The following is a 16,921-nucleotide window of genomic DNA, read 5'->3' as shown; positions in this document are numbered from 1 at the left end:
ACTAGTCTTTTTTGAGTATGTAAAAATCAACATGTGACAACAACAAACATCTGGAAGGATGTACTTCCAGCTCATAATAGTGGTTATGAGGAGGCTGGCGGGGACCAGGACTGGAGAATGGGTGTCAGAGCTGTTTCGCCCTACCTGTAATGTTCTGATTTTTAAAAGGGAAGATGTGTTCATCTTTTCGTGGAGCAGTTCCTTTGCCCCAGGACTCCTCAGAGGCTTTAGTCAGAAATGCATAGGAGTTCCCAGATGGTCATTGTGGCCACCAAACCCTCCCCTGCTGACCGGAACAGGTCAGCTGGTCACCAGGTTGAGAAATGCTCTATAGGAAGCCATGTAGATATACATGGATAATCTTCATGTATGGAGGTGTGGAGGTGTGGGTAAGGGAGGGGACAGACTTCCCCTCAATTCTGCCCGTGAGCTTGGTGTGCCCAGGACAAGGGGACTCTCCAGTACTGAACAGGCGAACCATGCTGAGCTGCTCACTCCACCTGGCTCTGGATGTGTGGCCTGAAGCGGGCAAAGCTGCCTGGGCTGAGAAAGGTCAGGGCAGCAGTGGGTCCCCAGCCTCTCTCCCTCCCTCTGCTCCAGGCACGTGCCTGTGACACTGCCCCTGTCTCCCACAGATTCGGTGAGCCTTGCCTATCAGCGGGTCCAGAAAGTAGACTGCACCTCCCTGAGGCCCGTCCTCATTCTGGGGCCCTTACTGGACGTGGTGAAGGAGATGCTGGTGAACGAGGTGCCCGGCAAGTTCTGCAGATGCCCCCTTGGTAAGGGGCACCCTCTGTGCCTTCTGGGCTATGTCCACCTGTCCCCTGGGGCTGCGTTCCACGGTGTTTCCGAGCCCTCCTGACTTGGGTCACATTGCTGTGTGCCTTCCGGATCTTTCTCTGGAAGTAAGGATGGCAGAACTGCTCTTCTGCACAGTGTCCTTGCCCAGAATGTGCCAGGACAGCTCACCATGCCAGGGGGCACCCTCATTCCCGTGTCTGTGCTTTGCAGAGGTGATGAAGGCCTCCCAGCAGGCCATCGAGCGGGGCGTCAAAGACTGCCTGTTCGTCGACTATAAGCGGAGGAGTGGCCATTTTGATGTGACCACGGTGGCTTCCATAAAGGAGATCACAGAAAAGGTACCTGTTGCCTCAGACCAAGGGTTAGGGTTTGAGCATTTGGGCTTGGATGCCTGGCCCTTTTGGATCTCTGCCTTGCGTGTTTCTTGGGCCTTCAGTGAACTTGCCTGTGTCCCTTTAGTCCAAGTCGCTCTCCTCGAGGGTTGCCCCCACTGCTTTTGTGTGCTTCCACGGTCACCAACAGGATGCTAGTCCCTGCGCACATGTCACCTCTGTCCCTCTGAGGGGATCTGATGGGAGCTTTGAACTCTAGGAAAGCCCCACACGGGGGATTCTACAGCAGGGTCCTGCATCTGCTCTGCTTATGTGCAGACGTGTTTACGTGTGCCTTGTTCTGGGGACAGGGCTCCCAGCCTCCATCAGGGTCGCTGCCCCTGAAAGGATTAAGAGCCATTTCTGTGTGTCTTTAAGGCTCTTGAAGGTACTGGGGTCCGTTTGCCAGGCAGCATGAGGAAAAGTGGGGAAATCTGGAAGGGATATTGGAAAAGCAGCTGTTGAAGGTGTGGCTACTCCTTGGTCTCCTCCTCACTGAGTGAAGGAGGTGGATGTGCTCCAGTTAGGGGTGCTCCAGGAAGGTGGAAAGCTGGCCGACGTTGGGTTCCCTCTCTGCAGCTTGCGGGCATCGGGGAGAGCCACGTGCAGAGGGCCCGTGGTCTTTCCTTGGCTCACACTCTGCCCACAGGCTCAGGGAACCCCGGGACACGTTTCAGTCACAGCCACTCAAAGACACGCACTCCCCTTCCCTGGGGCAGGCCCTGCTGAATCTCCATGTCTTCTTTTGCTCAATCTGGCAGAAGTGAGGCTTCTGAGGCCCGGCTGGGGGTGGGCTTTAAGAAAGTTCCCTGTATCTGGGCAGAGGAAGGACAGGAAGTTTGGAGGTGGGCCGTCCAGACCCCACTCCACCCTGGCTCCGAGCCTTGACCAGCATCAGAGTTGACAGCTTGTGGGGGAGAGATTTTCTGGGGTAAAGCTCCCCACGGTTTTTCCTACGTGGTCTTCGTGGAAGACTGGTCATGCTGCCTGGTTCGCGGGTAAGACCTTCGTGTTTGTGTATGGAGTGAGGGAGAGCAGTGTGGGAGAGGTGGGACCCAGCAGTGGCAGAGGAAGGCAGGAGGTGTCCTCAGAAGGGTGTCAGTGTTTCTGAGGCCCAGCCCACCACCCCCTGCCTGTCCCGGGGCACTTACTCTTCCCCCTCCCCCCCTCAGAACCGGCACTGTCTCCTGGACATCTCCCCCCATGCCATCGAGCGGCTGCACCACATGCACATCTACCCCATTGTCATCTTCATCCACTACAAGAGCGCCAAACACATCAAGTAGGTGCCCGGCTCGGCGGGGGCTCGGCAGGGGCCTTGCTGGGGATGGGGCTGCTGGCTCAAACGCTAGGCAGTGGGGGCGGACGTGGGAGAATGAGACGGGCAGCGTGTGTGGGACCCTCCCCGTCTCAACGCTCAGTCAGGCAGCGCTAACCAAGCACAGCCCTCCTCCCACTGCACCTTTGCCCTCTCTGGTTGCTGCCACGGTTCCCGGAGTATGCGCGGCTTTGTCTGCTCTGCTTCCTGGGCGTCCCACCGCTCTTTGCCCTTCCGCCTCTCAGCTTGGTGCTCATGGGGACACGGTGACTAGCTGACCTGGGCTGGATCCCGGTCTGCTAGGAGCTGGCTTGGGTCATGGATGAGCCTTTGTTTTCACTGAGCTTTAGTTTTCACACTGGTTGGGCTGACAACTCGTCAAGCCCTCCCCTCCATTTTGCCTTTCTGTGCTTCTAAGCTTCCGGTTCCTGCACCTGGGGACCAGCTGGGGGGCAGGGGGGTGTCTGTTCTCTGTGTGCCCGCAGTGGGGCGCCCACCTCCCCCCTACTGCCCAGAGCACTCCATGGGGCCTGCAGGCTGTCGCTGTGCTTTACCAGAGGAGCGCATGGGGCCCTGTTGACAGAGGCCCTGTTACTCTGGAAGGCGGAGGGCCCGGGGAGGCAGGAGACTCAGCCTGCTTCTCTGGATGTCTGATAGGGAGCAGAGAGACCCCATCTACCTGAAGGACAAGGTGACTCAGAGGCATTCCAAAGAGCAGTTTGAGACGGCTCAGAAGATCGAACAGGAGTACAGTAGATACTTCACAGGTAGGTGTGGTATGGCCTTGTCCACCCGGACTTTTACCCAGGCAGCAACAAGTTCATCTCATAGCACAGGTGCCGAGCGTAGAGCTCCAGCATTCTAGTTGGTGGCTGCGGCCATTTGCCCTTCACACCCTCCAGGGAGCTCCACTCTTGCCGTACGGTTTGGCGAAGAAAAAGCTGCACTCTTACCAGCTTTGATCTTCGAAGCACCGCGAACCAAAAGAAGCACTTCACTTTGTGGCTTTCAACCTCTGATGAAACCAGTCGTTTGTGGTGGGGTTAATTAACACTGGGCTCGCAGAGACAAGGACCGTGATTCTAATTCACTTGTAGGGACTGTTGTGATCTGGTTTCGTGTTTCTTGTGCAAAACAGTGGGTCTCAAAAACCAGACTCGGAGCTTCTATGTATGTGTATGGGAGTTTCAATCTCCAATCTGTCCCAGACCAGTATTTAGTCAAATATGTTAGTAATTACTAGAGAAATGAAAATTTAAAACTCCAGAACTTACAAAATATAACCTTTGACTTTCTTCTCTTAGTTTCAACAGACATAAAATTACTCTTGTCACAGTTCAACAGCAGTTTCTAAATGCTCCCTGTCTATTTCTGTCCATACCTGTGGGAAGTGGCCGGGGACCGTTTTGTCTACCAGTGCTATTCCATGGAGCACACTGAGAGCTCTGGGCTAGTGTCTACGGGACCTCTGGTGTTGAAAGCCTGCAGGGCAGGGCTGGCCATAGCTGGGGACGTATCATCATCTTGCCTGGGAGTCTTCACTGGCCTATGGGGATGCCCCGGCTCCTTAAACCCATTCTTGTTTCTGGAGAATCCTGCTGCTGATTGAACCATTGCAACAGAGCCCCAAACTGCTTTCCCATGTGCCAGGCTCCACATTGCAAGACTAGGCAAGCCCCACCCAGGGCATGCGGTGAGAGTGTGCAGTTGGTGTGAGTGGGCAGATCCTGGTCATCCCTGTTACAGGGGCCCACGAAGCCTGGCAAAAGAAAATTTTTTTTTAAAGTTTATTTATTTTTAGAGAGAGCGTGAGTGGGGGAGGGGCAGAGAGAGAGAGGGAGAGAGAGAGTATCCCAAGCAGGCTCTGCACTGTCAGCGCAGAGCCCAACGCGGGGCTCGAACCCACGAAACCGTGAGATCCTGACCTGAGCCAAAACCGAGAGTTGGACGCTTAACCAACTGAGCCACCCAGGCGCCCCTGAGCCTGGCAAAATTTGACACCAACCTTCATCTGAGCCCGCATTTTCAGCATCCTCCTACTCAACAGCTGAGCAGAGGGACAGATAAAAAAACCAAAGTTATTTGCACTCAACTCTTTTCTTTCTCTTCCCCAATTTCTTGCTGATGGAAGAGAGCGAGGAAAGAAAACCAAGCAGCTCCAAACAGGCAGAAAACCAGAAAGAGTAAAAGATGTATTTATTTGCCACAAGCCTGGGGTCTCACTCACTCTGAACTCAATGATGTGTTTGGGGGCTCTCTTGCAGGGGTCATCCAGGGAGGAGCCCTGTCGAGCATTTGCACTCAGATCTTGGCAATGGTCAATCAAGAACAAAACAAAGTCCTGTGGATTCCAGCCTGCCCGCTGTAGAAGAATGCCACGCTGGAAGTCGCTGCGGCTTGTCTGCCGGCATAAACGTCTGGCCCAGCTCCTTCTCAGTGACTGAAAGTACAAGTCTATCTGTATATAAACATGGAGGGGAAGGACCTGTGCACATGGACTCCGGAAGCATCTCCTCTGTAGACCCAGGGCCACAAGTGAACAGGATCCGGGCCCAGGCCATTGGACTGCCTTCCTCTCACACATGTGCTTTAAGACGAAATAAAAAAACACAAAAGACTTTCGATAGAGGGGTTCAACACCACCCTTTCTTTAGCCAGCCGATCAGAGATGCTGCAAAGACAACCTTTCAGATCACACGTTTACAAGCCTTTTCTAAGTATTGGTTGCTTATGTTTACTTGAACGGCTCCACGTTGTCGGTGCCCAGCCCTATCCCTCTGTCAGCCACCCCCCGTGTTGCTTTGGTGTTGGGTTTTGTTCCTGCTTTTAGCAAAATGACTCTGGAACCTCGCTGGGGCCCACTTTGCTCTGGGAGGTTCCTGTCGGTGGGACCAGAGCTTCAAGAAACTTCCCACTCCACGGTGGCACCTCTCCTGGAAGGGACACGGTGACTGCGCAGGCTTAGCCGCTATTGTGGCAGGACCAGTGCCTTTGTAGGGCCGAGTCACCAGCAGCCGTGTTCTCCCTTCCTGCGCCAGGAAGACCACGTAGGCTTCCTGCACCCTCATTGCTCGGGCTTTCTCTCCTACCTTCCGTGTTCTCTCATTTCTTCTCCATCTGTGATTGTTGCGTCCGCATTCTACCTGGGGTCACCACCACACCGTAGTTCTGGGCAGGGTGTTAGTTAACCGAGGGCTGGCGCGTGCTACTGGGACCTCTTCAGCTTCTGTAAGTAATGACCGCTTTATCAGTGCAATTTTTGCAGGGTAACTCTTAAACGCTGGGGGCTGGGGCAGGTACATCAGCTGTCTCTGATGTGAAGACACTCGTGTTTCAGACTTTGAACCCAGAGCGCTTAGGGGAAGCTTAATGCCGAGTGTCCTCACTGTCAGACATCTAGAGAGCGGCTGAGGACCTTCTTAGTCTCGGTGACCGTGCTCCCAGCATAAACACGACCCCACAAGAACGTCTTTGTTAGGGGTTTTGTTTTGGTTGGGTTTTCTTCTTTTCTTTTCTTTTTTTTTTTTTTTTTCTTTCTTTTTTTTTTTTTTTTTTGCACTTCTGATGCTGGATATCTCCGGCTGAAGATTTGATGTGGTTCCTCCTTAAGCTGTGCGTCCTGTTAATAATAGGTACTGTACTGGGCTCCGTGGAAGTGTCACTGGGGTAGGACCTATATTTTAATACTATTCCTAACATTTCATTTTACTAGCAAGAAATCTTTGATTTCATTTTATTCTTTGTAATTCTAGACACTAGATTGTAGATTAGCCAAACTGACATTTTTTTAAAAAAAGGGATATATTTTCTTGCACAGTTGTTCAAAAAGAGACATGTGTCAGTCCTCAGTGCTGCCCTTTGTTTCACAGGTACGCGTCGTCTTCTAGCTCAGACAACCAAGACAGACGGTGGGCTGTCAGGTCCCACCTGGTGCCCTCTGGCTGTCTCTCTGGGTTGCGGCCCGAGTGGGACTGTGATGGTAGTGTGCACAGGTACTGTTCTGACAGACTGGGATTTTCTGTACTAAAACCTTACTTTGTATCAAAAGTTACACAGACTTTAGTACAATAAATAAAGGTCAATTTCCATAACTTGTTGCAATGAAGATACCTGTTTTTTAAATTGGTTTTCTGTCTGTTCCCCGTCCTTCGGCTCTCTGCATGTAGCCAGAATTGTCTGGTGTGCGAGGTTCTCTCCAGCGCCTGTGATGCTCAGGAGCCCCTTTGACCTGCTGCCTGCACCCTCAGCTGCTTACATTCAGAGCTGTGAAGAGCAAAGGAGATTTGAAGGACACGGAGATCCCCTAATGTCCTCAGTAAGGGGAGGAGGCCCAGGTCAGGCCCGGGGCTAAAGAAGGCCGCGCCTGGTGTGGGGGCTGCACTGTGATAGGACCCAGCATTGCAGTACCACGTAGGGCTCTCTGGAGTTCTGGGGTGGCAGGAAGCCCGGACTGGCCTCATTAGATGCGCCGAGGTCTCCGTCAGAGCAGAGTCCTTCTCCTCTGCTCTTTTTGCCTGGAGGCGTGCAGGGGCACCGCACCATGCCGCTGCGGTGACCTGGCCAGCGGGGGCTGACTTGGTGTTAGTATCTCCTTGGTCCTTTCTTGCTGGGTGAAGTTCCATTGTGGACCTGCAGTCTTGGGCTCACCGGTGGCCACGAGAGTCACAGGGCTGTGTGGACTGTGGCAGCTGAGGTGTGGGGGTGGGGGGCTGGTGCGGCTGGCCGGGGCCCAGAGGGCCTCCTCTTTTTGTCCACGTGCACCCAGCCACCGGGCTGCCCAGAGCCAGGGTGAGAGCGGCAGCGGCTGCACGGATTTTGTCACCCACCTGGCAAATGGGGGCAAGGGCCACTTGTTTTAGCAATGGGTCTTTTAGACTTATCTGTATTTTCCAAATCTCCTATAGGAAACTTGGTTTTCTGTTACGATTACAAGGAAAAAAACTACTATGGCTTTTTTTTTTTTTTACTATGGCTTTTAACAGTGGAGGCCCGCTGAGTTGCTGAGATCCCAGAGCGCTTGCTTCTGGATGCTACAAAGTACCACTGAGGGAATTCATGCTCGTCTCTAAGCCATGCCGAGACTGGGGCAGGAAGGAGGGCTGCAGAGGCAGATGGGGCTCTGCCCCAAGCAGGTGTCTGTCTCATGCAGGCTCAGATCCTTCTGGAAAGGCAGAGCTGACTTTCATCCGGCCGTGAGGCCTTGGATGCATCACACTCGTGGCCTCAGCACCTGGGCCTTTGAAGACAAATGCAGGCTACATCATCTCTAAGACCCTTCCCGTACTGACATCCGGGGTAGGTGTGGGAAATGGGGCTTCAGCAGAACCCCAGCTCCAGGTAGCCTTTTCGGAGGTCAGAGGAGCTGCTCGACATCTCGTGCTTACGAGTGGAAACTGGCAGGGTCTGGGCTAGGAGCCAGGCTCCGCCCCAGAGTCTCGGACCTCTCCTTGGCTGGAACAAAGGGTTTGGTGCAAGGAAACCGACCTGCTGCCCGCCTTAGATGGACAGGGCAGAGGGCCACCTGGATCAGATACCAAGGATGGAGAGAAATACAAGGACGTGCAGGGCGGGCCTCAGAGCAAGCCTATGCCACCGGGGAGCATGTGGCTGGCGTCAGAGGGCTGATCCTCTCACAGGGCCTGCGGTGGCACTGCCCCCTGCCACTGGTGTTCGAACTTGCAGGTTTCGTTGACCTTGTTTCATCTGTCTATATCCTCACCGGCTCGTACCTGCCCGAATTAGTCTCTGGCCCTTTGATGGCTCCCCTTGATGTTCTCTTTGCAATTATGCATCTATCTATCTATCTATCTATCTATCTATCTATCTATCTATCTATAAATATTTCAACTGTGAAGTGTATCCTACATATAGAATAGTGTGTACAATGTAATCGTACAGCCCAAACAACAATAAAATGGGCAGGGTGTTTCTCTTCAGGGAACACAACACTACCAATCCTTCAGAAGGCCTCTTAGGCCCAACATGGTCAAATTCTCTGCCTTTTCCACCAAAGGAAGCCGTGCCCTGACTTGTAGTTTAATAATTTCCTTGCTTTTCTGTTTTTATCCCCGACAGAGAGATCTTGAAAGAATATAGTGTTCAGTGTTGCAAACACCTGGCATCCAGTAGCAACTTAGCTGTGTGGGGAGAGAACAATATTGCCGCCATTAGATGAAGTTGGCCAGGAAGAGTAATGCGATCTCTGGGTCAGTGTGACTCTCAGCCCCCCTGGGAATTTACCGGAGCCCCTTCTGGGGGAGTCAGCACACAAGGCCTAGAATGGGCCCAGGGGCGGGGGGGTCGGGGCCACCAGTCGGGGCACGTGGCAGCGGTGCCTTCCGTACACGAGGTCCTCACCGTCTGATGGAAATGTGATCGGAGGACTTGGGATGCTGCTGCTTGCGTGCTCACCACCGCCGTCTGGATTTTGCCAGCAACTCAAAGAGAGACACTGCTGTGGGATGGAATGCTGATACCTCAAGGTGATCTGCAGGGCAGGAAGTTTGTCAGTTCATGTCAAGACAAGCCTAGTAGAAATGAGAATGAGCACCAGGGTCACCGGATGCACTACTCTTAGCAAAGCCACGTGGAGAGAGAGACACTGGTGCTAACAGCCCTTCCCGTTTCTGTCTTGAGTCCCTGCCCCAAACCTGACTCGTTGCCCTTGAAGAAGTCTGGTGCCAGCTCTCATGCCAAAATCTCTCCTCTGCTTTCCTGGGGATTTTCATCATTTCTTTCTTGGGCTCTCCTCTCTCTTGACGGATCTCTTGTTTCTGGTGCCACTTGTGAGAAGAAAGGGTCAATATTGGAATTCTTTCCAATATTGGAATATCAGAATATGCAGGGTGACTTGGTTTACCTTCTCCTGACACTGTCTTTTAGAAGAGTTCTGAATTAAAAAGAAGAAAAAAATAGAAGAGTTCTGAATTAAGAAAAGAGTAGCCAAGTCTGTATTCACCATTGTCTCCAGATCGGTACATCTGGGTCAGGAAGCCTGGGAGGCAGCACCTCGATGCTAAGAGCCCAAATAAGAAGGAACTGCATCGACAACTGGCATGGGGCCTCAGTTATTCGTGTGTCAGCTGTACTTGACTGAGTCTCTCCATTTCTGATCCCCTGTCAGTATATTTTGTCATTTTGCTGTTCTTTCACACAGATTTACTCAACTTTGTCATTCCCTTCTAGTGAGTTCTCATCCTCGCTACCTTGCTTTTAATTTCCAAGAACTCTTTATTTTCTGAATGGTCTTTTATTTTTTTAATATTTATTTTTGGGAGAGTGCAAACTGGGGAGGGGCAGAGAGAAAGGGACAGAGGATCCAAAGTGGGCTCTTGGGCTGACGGGTTGACAGCAGTGAGCCCAATGTGGGGCTTGAACTCACAAACCACGAGATCATGACTTGAGCTGAAGTCAGATGCTCAACTGACTGAACCACCCAGGTGCCCCTGAACGTTCTTCTTTATGTCATTCTGGATTTGTCTCCTGGGTACAATATTCTGTCTGAAGATAGACTTTTTTCTTTTGTCTTTTCTCCTGAATCTGATTTCTCCATTTTTTTTTTTTTTTTTCCTATTTGTCTTGGCCTCAGCCTTGGATTTGACCTCAGAGGATTTGACCTCAGGTGTCTAGGAATCCTTGGGTGTCTGCTGAGGATTATCATGGACTGGCTGTGCCACTCATTGGGCAGTGTCAGTGATGAGCCCCTTACGTCTGCAGGAGTTGGTCGGATTCCCCAGAGGAGTCGTTTGGGCTCTGACCGGAAGGGCAGGCCTGGCAGCATGTGTGGCACCACATTGGCGGGGGAAGGCCGATACTTGACATTTAGCATTCAATATGGCAGCACACAGCCACATACTCCTTTCGTTTTCAGTGTGCCACCAATCCTCTGGTCTGTGCCTGCCATTCCCTTGTCCAGAAAACCTCTCTTACGTTCTTCAGGGAGAAAACTTCCTGACTTCTGCTGAGTTGAGGGAAGTGCAGGAGCCCTGGAGTTTGGAATCTAGGAATAAGTCTCTTTCTGGCCTTCCGAAATTCCTTGAGTCTTCTCTCCACCCCAGGTTCTAGAAGTAACAATACCTCGGTTCCTTGCATTAGAGAATGCCTTGTTTTCCCTTTTTGTTTTAGGATCGGGCATGCTTAGGTCTGCTACATAACTTGCCACTGGCCCATCTCCTTTTCATCTTCTCTTAAAAAAAATTGTTTTTTAATGTTTATTTATTTTTGACAGAGACAGAGAGCATGAGTGGGGGAGGAATGGGTGGGGGGTGGGGGGAGACACAGAATCCCAGGCCAGCTCCAGGCTCTGAGCTGTCAGCAAGCACAGAGCCTGACTTGGGGCTCAAACGCACGAACTATGAGATCATGACCTGAGCCCAAGTCAGATGCTTAACCGACTGAGCCACCCAGGTGCCCCTCCTTTTCATTTTCTAAAGTGACTTTGTGGTGGCTATTTCTCTGCTCTCCCTGTGTTTCTGGATTTATAGTTTTTTAAAAAGAAATCCTTTTCCTATATTTACTTTGTTTTAATGGAGGAACAAAATGCAGTGTATGTATCATTCTGTTTTCTTATCCCAGAAGGCAGGCTTACACTTTTTCATGTTCCTTTACACTTCTTTTGATCTCACTGGGGGCCCGGAAGGACCTCAAATGCATGCCTTTCAACAGCAGTGTCTCTTCCAGTTGGGGGGTATGTCGTTCAAGCCTCGACAGGAGAGGCAGGGCCAGCAGGAACCAGACCGTGGGTGTGTGAACATGAACCTGTGACAAGATATGGGCTTATGGGAGAGTGAGTGCTGGCGAGCAAGCGTGAGTTCCACAGGGCTGGGGGTCCCGCCTGCAGGTCCCGGGCAGGTGGGGCTCCTGGGCAGGGGACTGACGGAGGGAAGAGTGGGCAGGTTAAACTCCTCAGGGGAGCGGACACTGTTGTCCACTCGTGTAGTTTCTTCCCTTATTCCAGGGAGGTCTCCCCTTTACAGGCCTTTCTGCTTCCAAGGTCTTTTGACTGAATCAGGCTCAGCCAGATTATCCTGGAATACTCCCTTGCTCTTAATATCAGCTGATTAGGGGCTTTAATCGCAAGTGAAAAATCCCTTCATGGCCATGCCTAGCTGGGTGTTTGAGTAATGGAGGACTGTGGCCTAGCCAAGTCGAAAAAACCATCCTCCAAAAAACCATCACAGGGGCGTTTACCAATCATTTACCTAACCAGTTCCCCACAAATGGGCATTCAGATTAAGTTTGTTGTTTGTTTATAGATTCACTTAACCTAATCTTCATAGAAGCTTCAATGTGGAGTCTGTACCTCACAGATACGGACATCAGACATCGAGAGGCTTTATGCAGTTATAGGAGATTGCCTGAGCCCTTTTCTAACACCAGGTTACCTTTGGGATAAAACCAATCTCGTGCTTATTTTGGAGTTCTCTTTAGCTTCGTACAGATGCTACCCATTCTGAGGATGTTAATCATCTAAGCCACTTCACGCCTGCTTGAGTCTGTGAAAGAGGGACAGAGGTTCTGAGAACTGAGTGCCTGTGAGGGTAAAGGAGGGACTGGTAGGGCCCCTGGGGTCCAGCCACAGACTGGGGCGTTCTGCCGCTCGTGGTGTGGCATGGCCAGCGTCTGAGAATACATTATGGTAAAACAGCAGAATCAGAAGGTCCTCTGAGTTCAGTAACAACGCATGCTGGTCTTCATTCTCTATGGAAATAATGAAAGTAATGTATCTAAAATTGCAAGATATTTTACTGAAAATGGTGGTCTCTTTTGACGAACAGCTTACTTTTAAAGATTATCTGCTAATACTTAGCATGAAGGTAATTTATGTTTAACTTTTGCATTTTGCAAGTTTACGTGTCTCTTGAAGTACAATAGCTTTTACATTTTTGTGTTTGGAATGTATTTTGATAGCATTTTATAATTTCTAAACAGTTCCCTTTGTTCTTAGAAATCAGTGTCTTTTTAAAAATTCCATTTTAATGGCATTCTCAATCTCTTTGCAGTGTTACAGGGTCTAGACTAAGCAAGCGCCTCTCTAAGGAGGCTGCTGCTTGAGGTCATCTTTTGTGGGGAATACAGTTGTTTCTTTAGAACCAAAAATCTCAGAGTTGAATCTGAAAGGTGTGTGTCCATGTACATATCGTTGAAGATCAGAAGGCAGGGCCCTTATTTCAGGTCAAAGCCCAGATAATTGGCCCTTAAGAATGCAGGGAAGGAGCCTCTCAAAATGTCTACAAATGCAAAAGAACATGGATGGAAGCCTAGCAGGAGAACTTCTCTGGGTCTTTAGGAGACTGCTAACTTGTTTTCCCCAACAGTGCAAGGAGGAGGGCCCAGGTATGGGGGGACAGGAGCGTATTGGCCTTCGTGCCAAAGCAATGCCTCATCCTGACTGGAGTCCATCCTTCAATCCCGTAACAGCAGGCTTGATTTCCTACGCTGTGTAACAAATGGATTATGTGACGCTCTTGACGATGGTGCTATTCATGAGAGGTCAAGGGCTACTGCTTACCATCCAGCTGCTCGGCCAGCAGAAGTCACTGTAGCAGGCGCTCTGCACAGGCTACTGCGATCAAAGTTGTGTCAATCTGCACAAGTGTCCCTGGTACACTCTTTGGCATTGTTGCTGTGTGGAGAAGGTAACGCGGTGCTGATCACCTTCAAAGAGGTTGAAGGCCTTTGTGGTGTCTGTCCATTAGCAGGAACTGAGTCTTTGATCTGATCACTTACAGTTCTCTGCGCCAAACACTGATTGGGTCAGTGTGTGGCCTTGGGTTGGATCCTCATGATGGCTGTCATCCTGAGGTCAATCAGGGAAGGAGTTAGCGGAGGAGCAAGTCAAGATATGTCTGAATGTGCCCAGATGACAGCAGCCAGCACCATCAGGGGGAGCCAAAACCAACATTGGGATTGCGGTCTGCCAAGTGGAAGCAGACATTCAGCCATTCCTGCTGCAGTAAAAGAGGTTAAGAAGGCTGACAAACAGGCTCCATCAGATACCCTGGAGGGGTTAAACTCTCACGCAGAAGGCTTTCTGATGTCCCCACAGCAGCCAGTTGGTGATAGAGCACACACCATCATGTGCTGGGTTCAAAGCCTTAGAATGGACACCAGGAGCTACAGTCACAATACTCGGGCTTGTTACTACGTTAGCTGGCAGGATCAAACATGGGCTCTGACCGCGAAGACATCCTCTAGGATGTACTTGGTGTCCTCAGGCTAGTCGAAATAGTCTGGTATGACAGCCAATCTATGGGGGGAAAATGCAGGGATGAAAGGCCAGAGGCCCACAGTGGGGGAGGTGTGTGTCCCCTTGTTGTGAGGCGGCCCATCTGTAGGAAGTGCTGGGGGGTGGGAAAGGCTTCTTGGACTCTTTGTTGTGGTTTTGCCCCTGCAGGCCTCACATGACCCCGGGGGACCAGGTGGAGATGTGAAAGAAAGGAAGTGGCCGGAAACACATCGGGTGATGAGGTGGGATGGGTGAGTAAAGGATTTCAGGATTTCAGTGGGTGGGACTGGAGGTGCCTCCTTGGCTTAGAAGATCTCTCTCTGGAAGGATCTGTTGATCAGGGCTTCCTGGAGTATTTTTTATTTTTTGCTTCAAAAGTAGAAAAGATATAAAAATGTATATTTTTATACATGAGATGTCTCATCTCAGGTTCATTCCACCCTTCATCCCAGAAAGAGGACAGACTTTCATCCTTGTCCCTATGGCTTCTTAAAGCAGACACCAGCTAAATCAGATGAGCTTCCCCACCCTCCCCTCTCATCCAGAAGGAACACACCCTGTATTCTGTATCCTACTTTTTTCTGCATAACCCAAAACGCTGGTGTGGCCTTTTGCTCTATATTGCACACACTACAATGGCAGCAGATGGGGCTCTTGTAGTTGAGAATGCAAATGCAGGTGCCATCAGTAGAGGTGGGAAAGTACAAGCCCATGTGAAGTGGGCACAAGGTTCACATCCCACCAAAGAGAGCCCATTTCCCTGACAATGCCCCTCCGAAGATGGGCCGGAGATTGGGGTGGTGTTCGGGGTGAGGGGCAAGTGTGTGGAGGGGGCATCCACTATCTCCTGTCTTTCTTAGGCAGTGGAGAACAGGGAATGTGGTTGAAAAAGAAAAAAAAAAAAAAGGTTTAAAGATGTTTCATGTCAAGCCAGACAAGAAGCTCTGCTCTGTGCCCACATGTTGGGGGTGGGGGTGCTAGGAGAAGTCTTGGCCCCTGCTTTAGGGTTTGTGGGTAGTAATTTCTGTGCTTGTAATAGCCCTGGGTTCCCTGGGGTCATGGGGGGGTGGAGGTTTTCTGCTAGCACTCAACAAGTTAGAGTGCCCGCCTTGCCTCACGCCCTTGATCCTTATAGAATATCCTGAGCCGGATGTGTCGTCTAGGACCTTGAGGCACGAATGAGGGACTTGGACCAAGGGACACTGAGTGTTCTTCAAGGGTCCCAGAAAGTGAGGAAATATGTGATGCTGTCCAGGGAGGAAAATGGTGCTGCACTTCCCTCCCACTGGGCACTAGGAGAGGTTGGTGGCCCTGTGGCAATGCCACCATGCCGTGGGGTGGCAACGCGGTTATTAGGATGCACTGCGGATTGTGACCGAACATAACCTGACAGAAAAAAGGGCTGGTCATGAGCCATGTGCACCACCATGGCAATGGGCCCTAATATTGCAGGATACCAACTATGTGCCATGTATTACACCAGGTGACTTTCAAAGGCTCTGTGCTCTACGTTTTTTCCAGGGTTAAAATTCTTTATTCTTTTTTAACAATCAGTATTTGTGGCATTCTTTTATTCAAATTAAATTAAACTCATTTTTAGGAGGTCAGTTTAATTAACCACGTCTAATGAAAAGAGGATGAAACCCTGTCATTTTAAAGCAACAGGACATTATTTTGCATTATTGAGCCAGATATGCAAGACTTAAAATTGCCTAGTTGGAGGCACTTAGTTAAAAAACAAAAAAACACAAACTTTCTTTTTTTAGTTTAAAAAATTACATTGTAGAGAAAAAATTAAACCATCTTTTTCTTGTAAATATTAACAGGCATGTGACAAAAAATGCAAATGGTATAGTATTTGCAAGAATTGACGTTAGATTCCATTGTCGTTGACATTGTGAGAGGTCTGGCTGTTACCACATTAAATGTGATCCCACTTAGCATCAGTAACAATTGTGGAAATAAATAGGAGCTGCTCTGATGAGAACAAGCCAGGGCTACTCCCAGCTTGCCGTAGGAAGGGAGTCAGTCCCCAGCACTTGCCTTTGGTAGAGACTCAAAGGCAGGCAGGGGAGTGAGAAAGCTGTGTGGTGGAAAAGGAAAGGGTCAGGTGTGCTCTGATCAGTCTGTTGGCCTGGGAAGCTGGAGGCAGGCTAACTAGCAGGGGGGCATCCTGTGTGATCAGTTAGGGTGCCTGTTCGGCTTTCTGTGGTTGGTTTTACTAAGCTAGATGCCGTGGCAAAAATTACGGAAGCTGGCAGGTATTGACCAACTCTTGACCATTTGGAGCCAACTGTTATAGAGGTTGTCTGGCCTGGTGGCTACAGATTGTGGGTCCAAGTCCTATTTTTATATATGACCTGCTGTTGTCCATTAATATATTCAATCTCATAATGGAATCACCAGCTATTATGATGAGATGCAGTGTGATGTAAGGACATAGCATCGCCTGTGAGGCGTTTGTGCCAAAAATGTTTCCCCTGGATCACATCAAGCCATTAAATCCAGGCACCGGTTTACAGGAAGTTTAGGGAATGAAGAAATAATCAGATCTACGATGAGGAGTATTCTACAAGGTAATCACCTGGTCTCTTCAGTGCGAGGTATAGAAAAAGGTGTGTGTGTGGCGGGGGGTGGGGGGGGGGGGTGGGGAGGGGGGGCGGTGCGGGCAGGGTGGATGGATGGAAGAAACTTTTAAATTCAAAGTGTCTTAAGGACATATAACCAACTATAAGAAAAAAAGTTATGAGACATTTGGGAAACTTGAGGTTTGGATATGGACCCCGAGTGAAATTGTATTAGGGAATGGGTCAAGATGTTGGGGTGCTAGGGCAATGTGTTGTAGCAATGCTGTCTCAGTTCTTCAGAGGCACGGCGCCTAGTGTCATTTCCTTTGAAGTGGTTCAGCAAGGTAAAGATGAGGCCACATGGCAAAATGTAGTTTTAGATCTGGATGGTGAGTCCTGGGTTTTCATCACAGAAAAGTACACTTGTCTGAACTTCTTCCTGTAACACTTAGAAAAGAGTATTTTGGCCTGCTCTCCGTTCTACTTCCTTTAAATAACCACAGTTACAATTTATGTCTACACAAGGAAGAAACAGACTTGTGTTCTCCCTTATATGTTTACTTAAATAAAACCATAACCTGGTCGCTTGATTTTTCCCCACCAATACCACGGAGACTTCTCCATATCAAAACATGTG

General features: G+C 50.1%; 1 protein-coding gene and 1 long non-coding RNA gene across 9 annotated transcripts in view; one reads left to right on the top strand and one right to left on the bottom strand.

The window, feature by feature from the left end:
* The window catches only part of DLG5 (discs large MAGUK scaffold protein 5), a 126,475-nt gene extending 119,894 nt beyond the window's left edge, over positions 1-6,581 (top strand). For all 8 annotated transcript variants that reach the window (XM_042907466.1, XM_042907468.1, XM_042907473.1 and 5 more), the window contains 5 exons: positions 636-779; positions 1,012-1,139; positions 2,345-2,454; positions 3,148-3,257; positions 4,755-6,581. In XM_042907466.1, the coding sequence (XP_042763400.1) occupies positions 636-779; positions 1,012-1,139; positions 2,345-2,454; positions 3,148-3,257; positions 4,755-4,858 (596 nt within the window). In that variant the 3' untranslated portion in view covers positions 4,859-6,581. The remainder of the gene's footprint in view (positions 1-635; positions 780-1,011; positions 1,140-2,344; positions 2,455-3,147; positions 3,258-4,754) is intronic.
* On the bottom strand, positions 4,670-16,341 carry LOC122201646. The gene is made up of 2 exons (XR_006194287.1): positions 13,001-16,341; positions 4,670-9,379 (listed from the first exon to the last, which is right to left on the bottom strand). It is a non-coding gene; the product is annotated as an uncharacterized LOC122201646 (long non-coding RNA).
* Between the last annotated feature and the right edge of the window lie 580 nt (positions 16,342-16,921).

This window comes from Panthera leo, chromosome D2 (assembly GCF_018350215.1).
Source record: "Panthera leo isolate Ple1 chromosome D2, P.leo_Ple1_pat1.1, whole genome shotgun sequence".
In the NCBI taxonomy this organism is placed as follows: domain Eukaryota; kingdom Metazoa; phylum Chordata; class Mammalia; order Carnivora; family Felidae; genus Panthera; species Panthera leo.
Note: the sequence above shows the minus strand (reverse complement) of the source record. Positions and strands in the feature narration are given on the sequence as shown.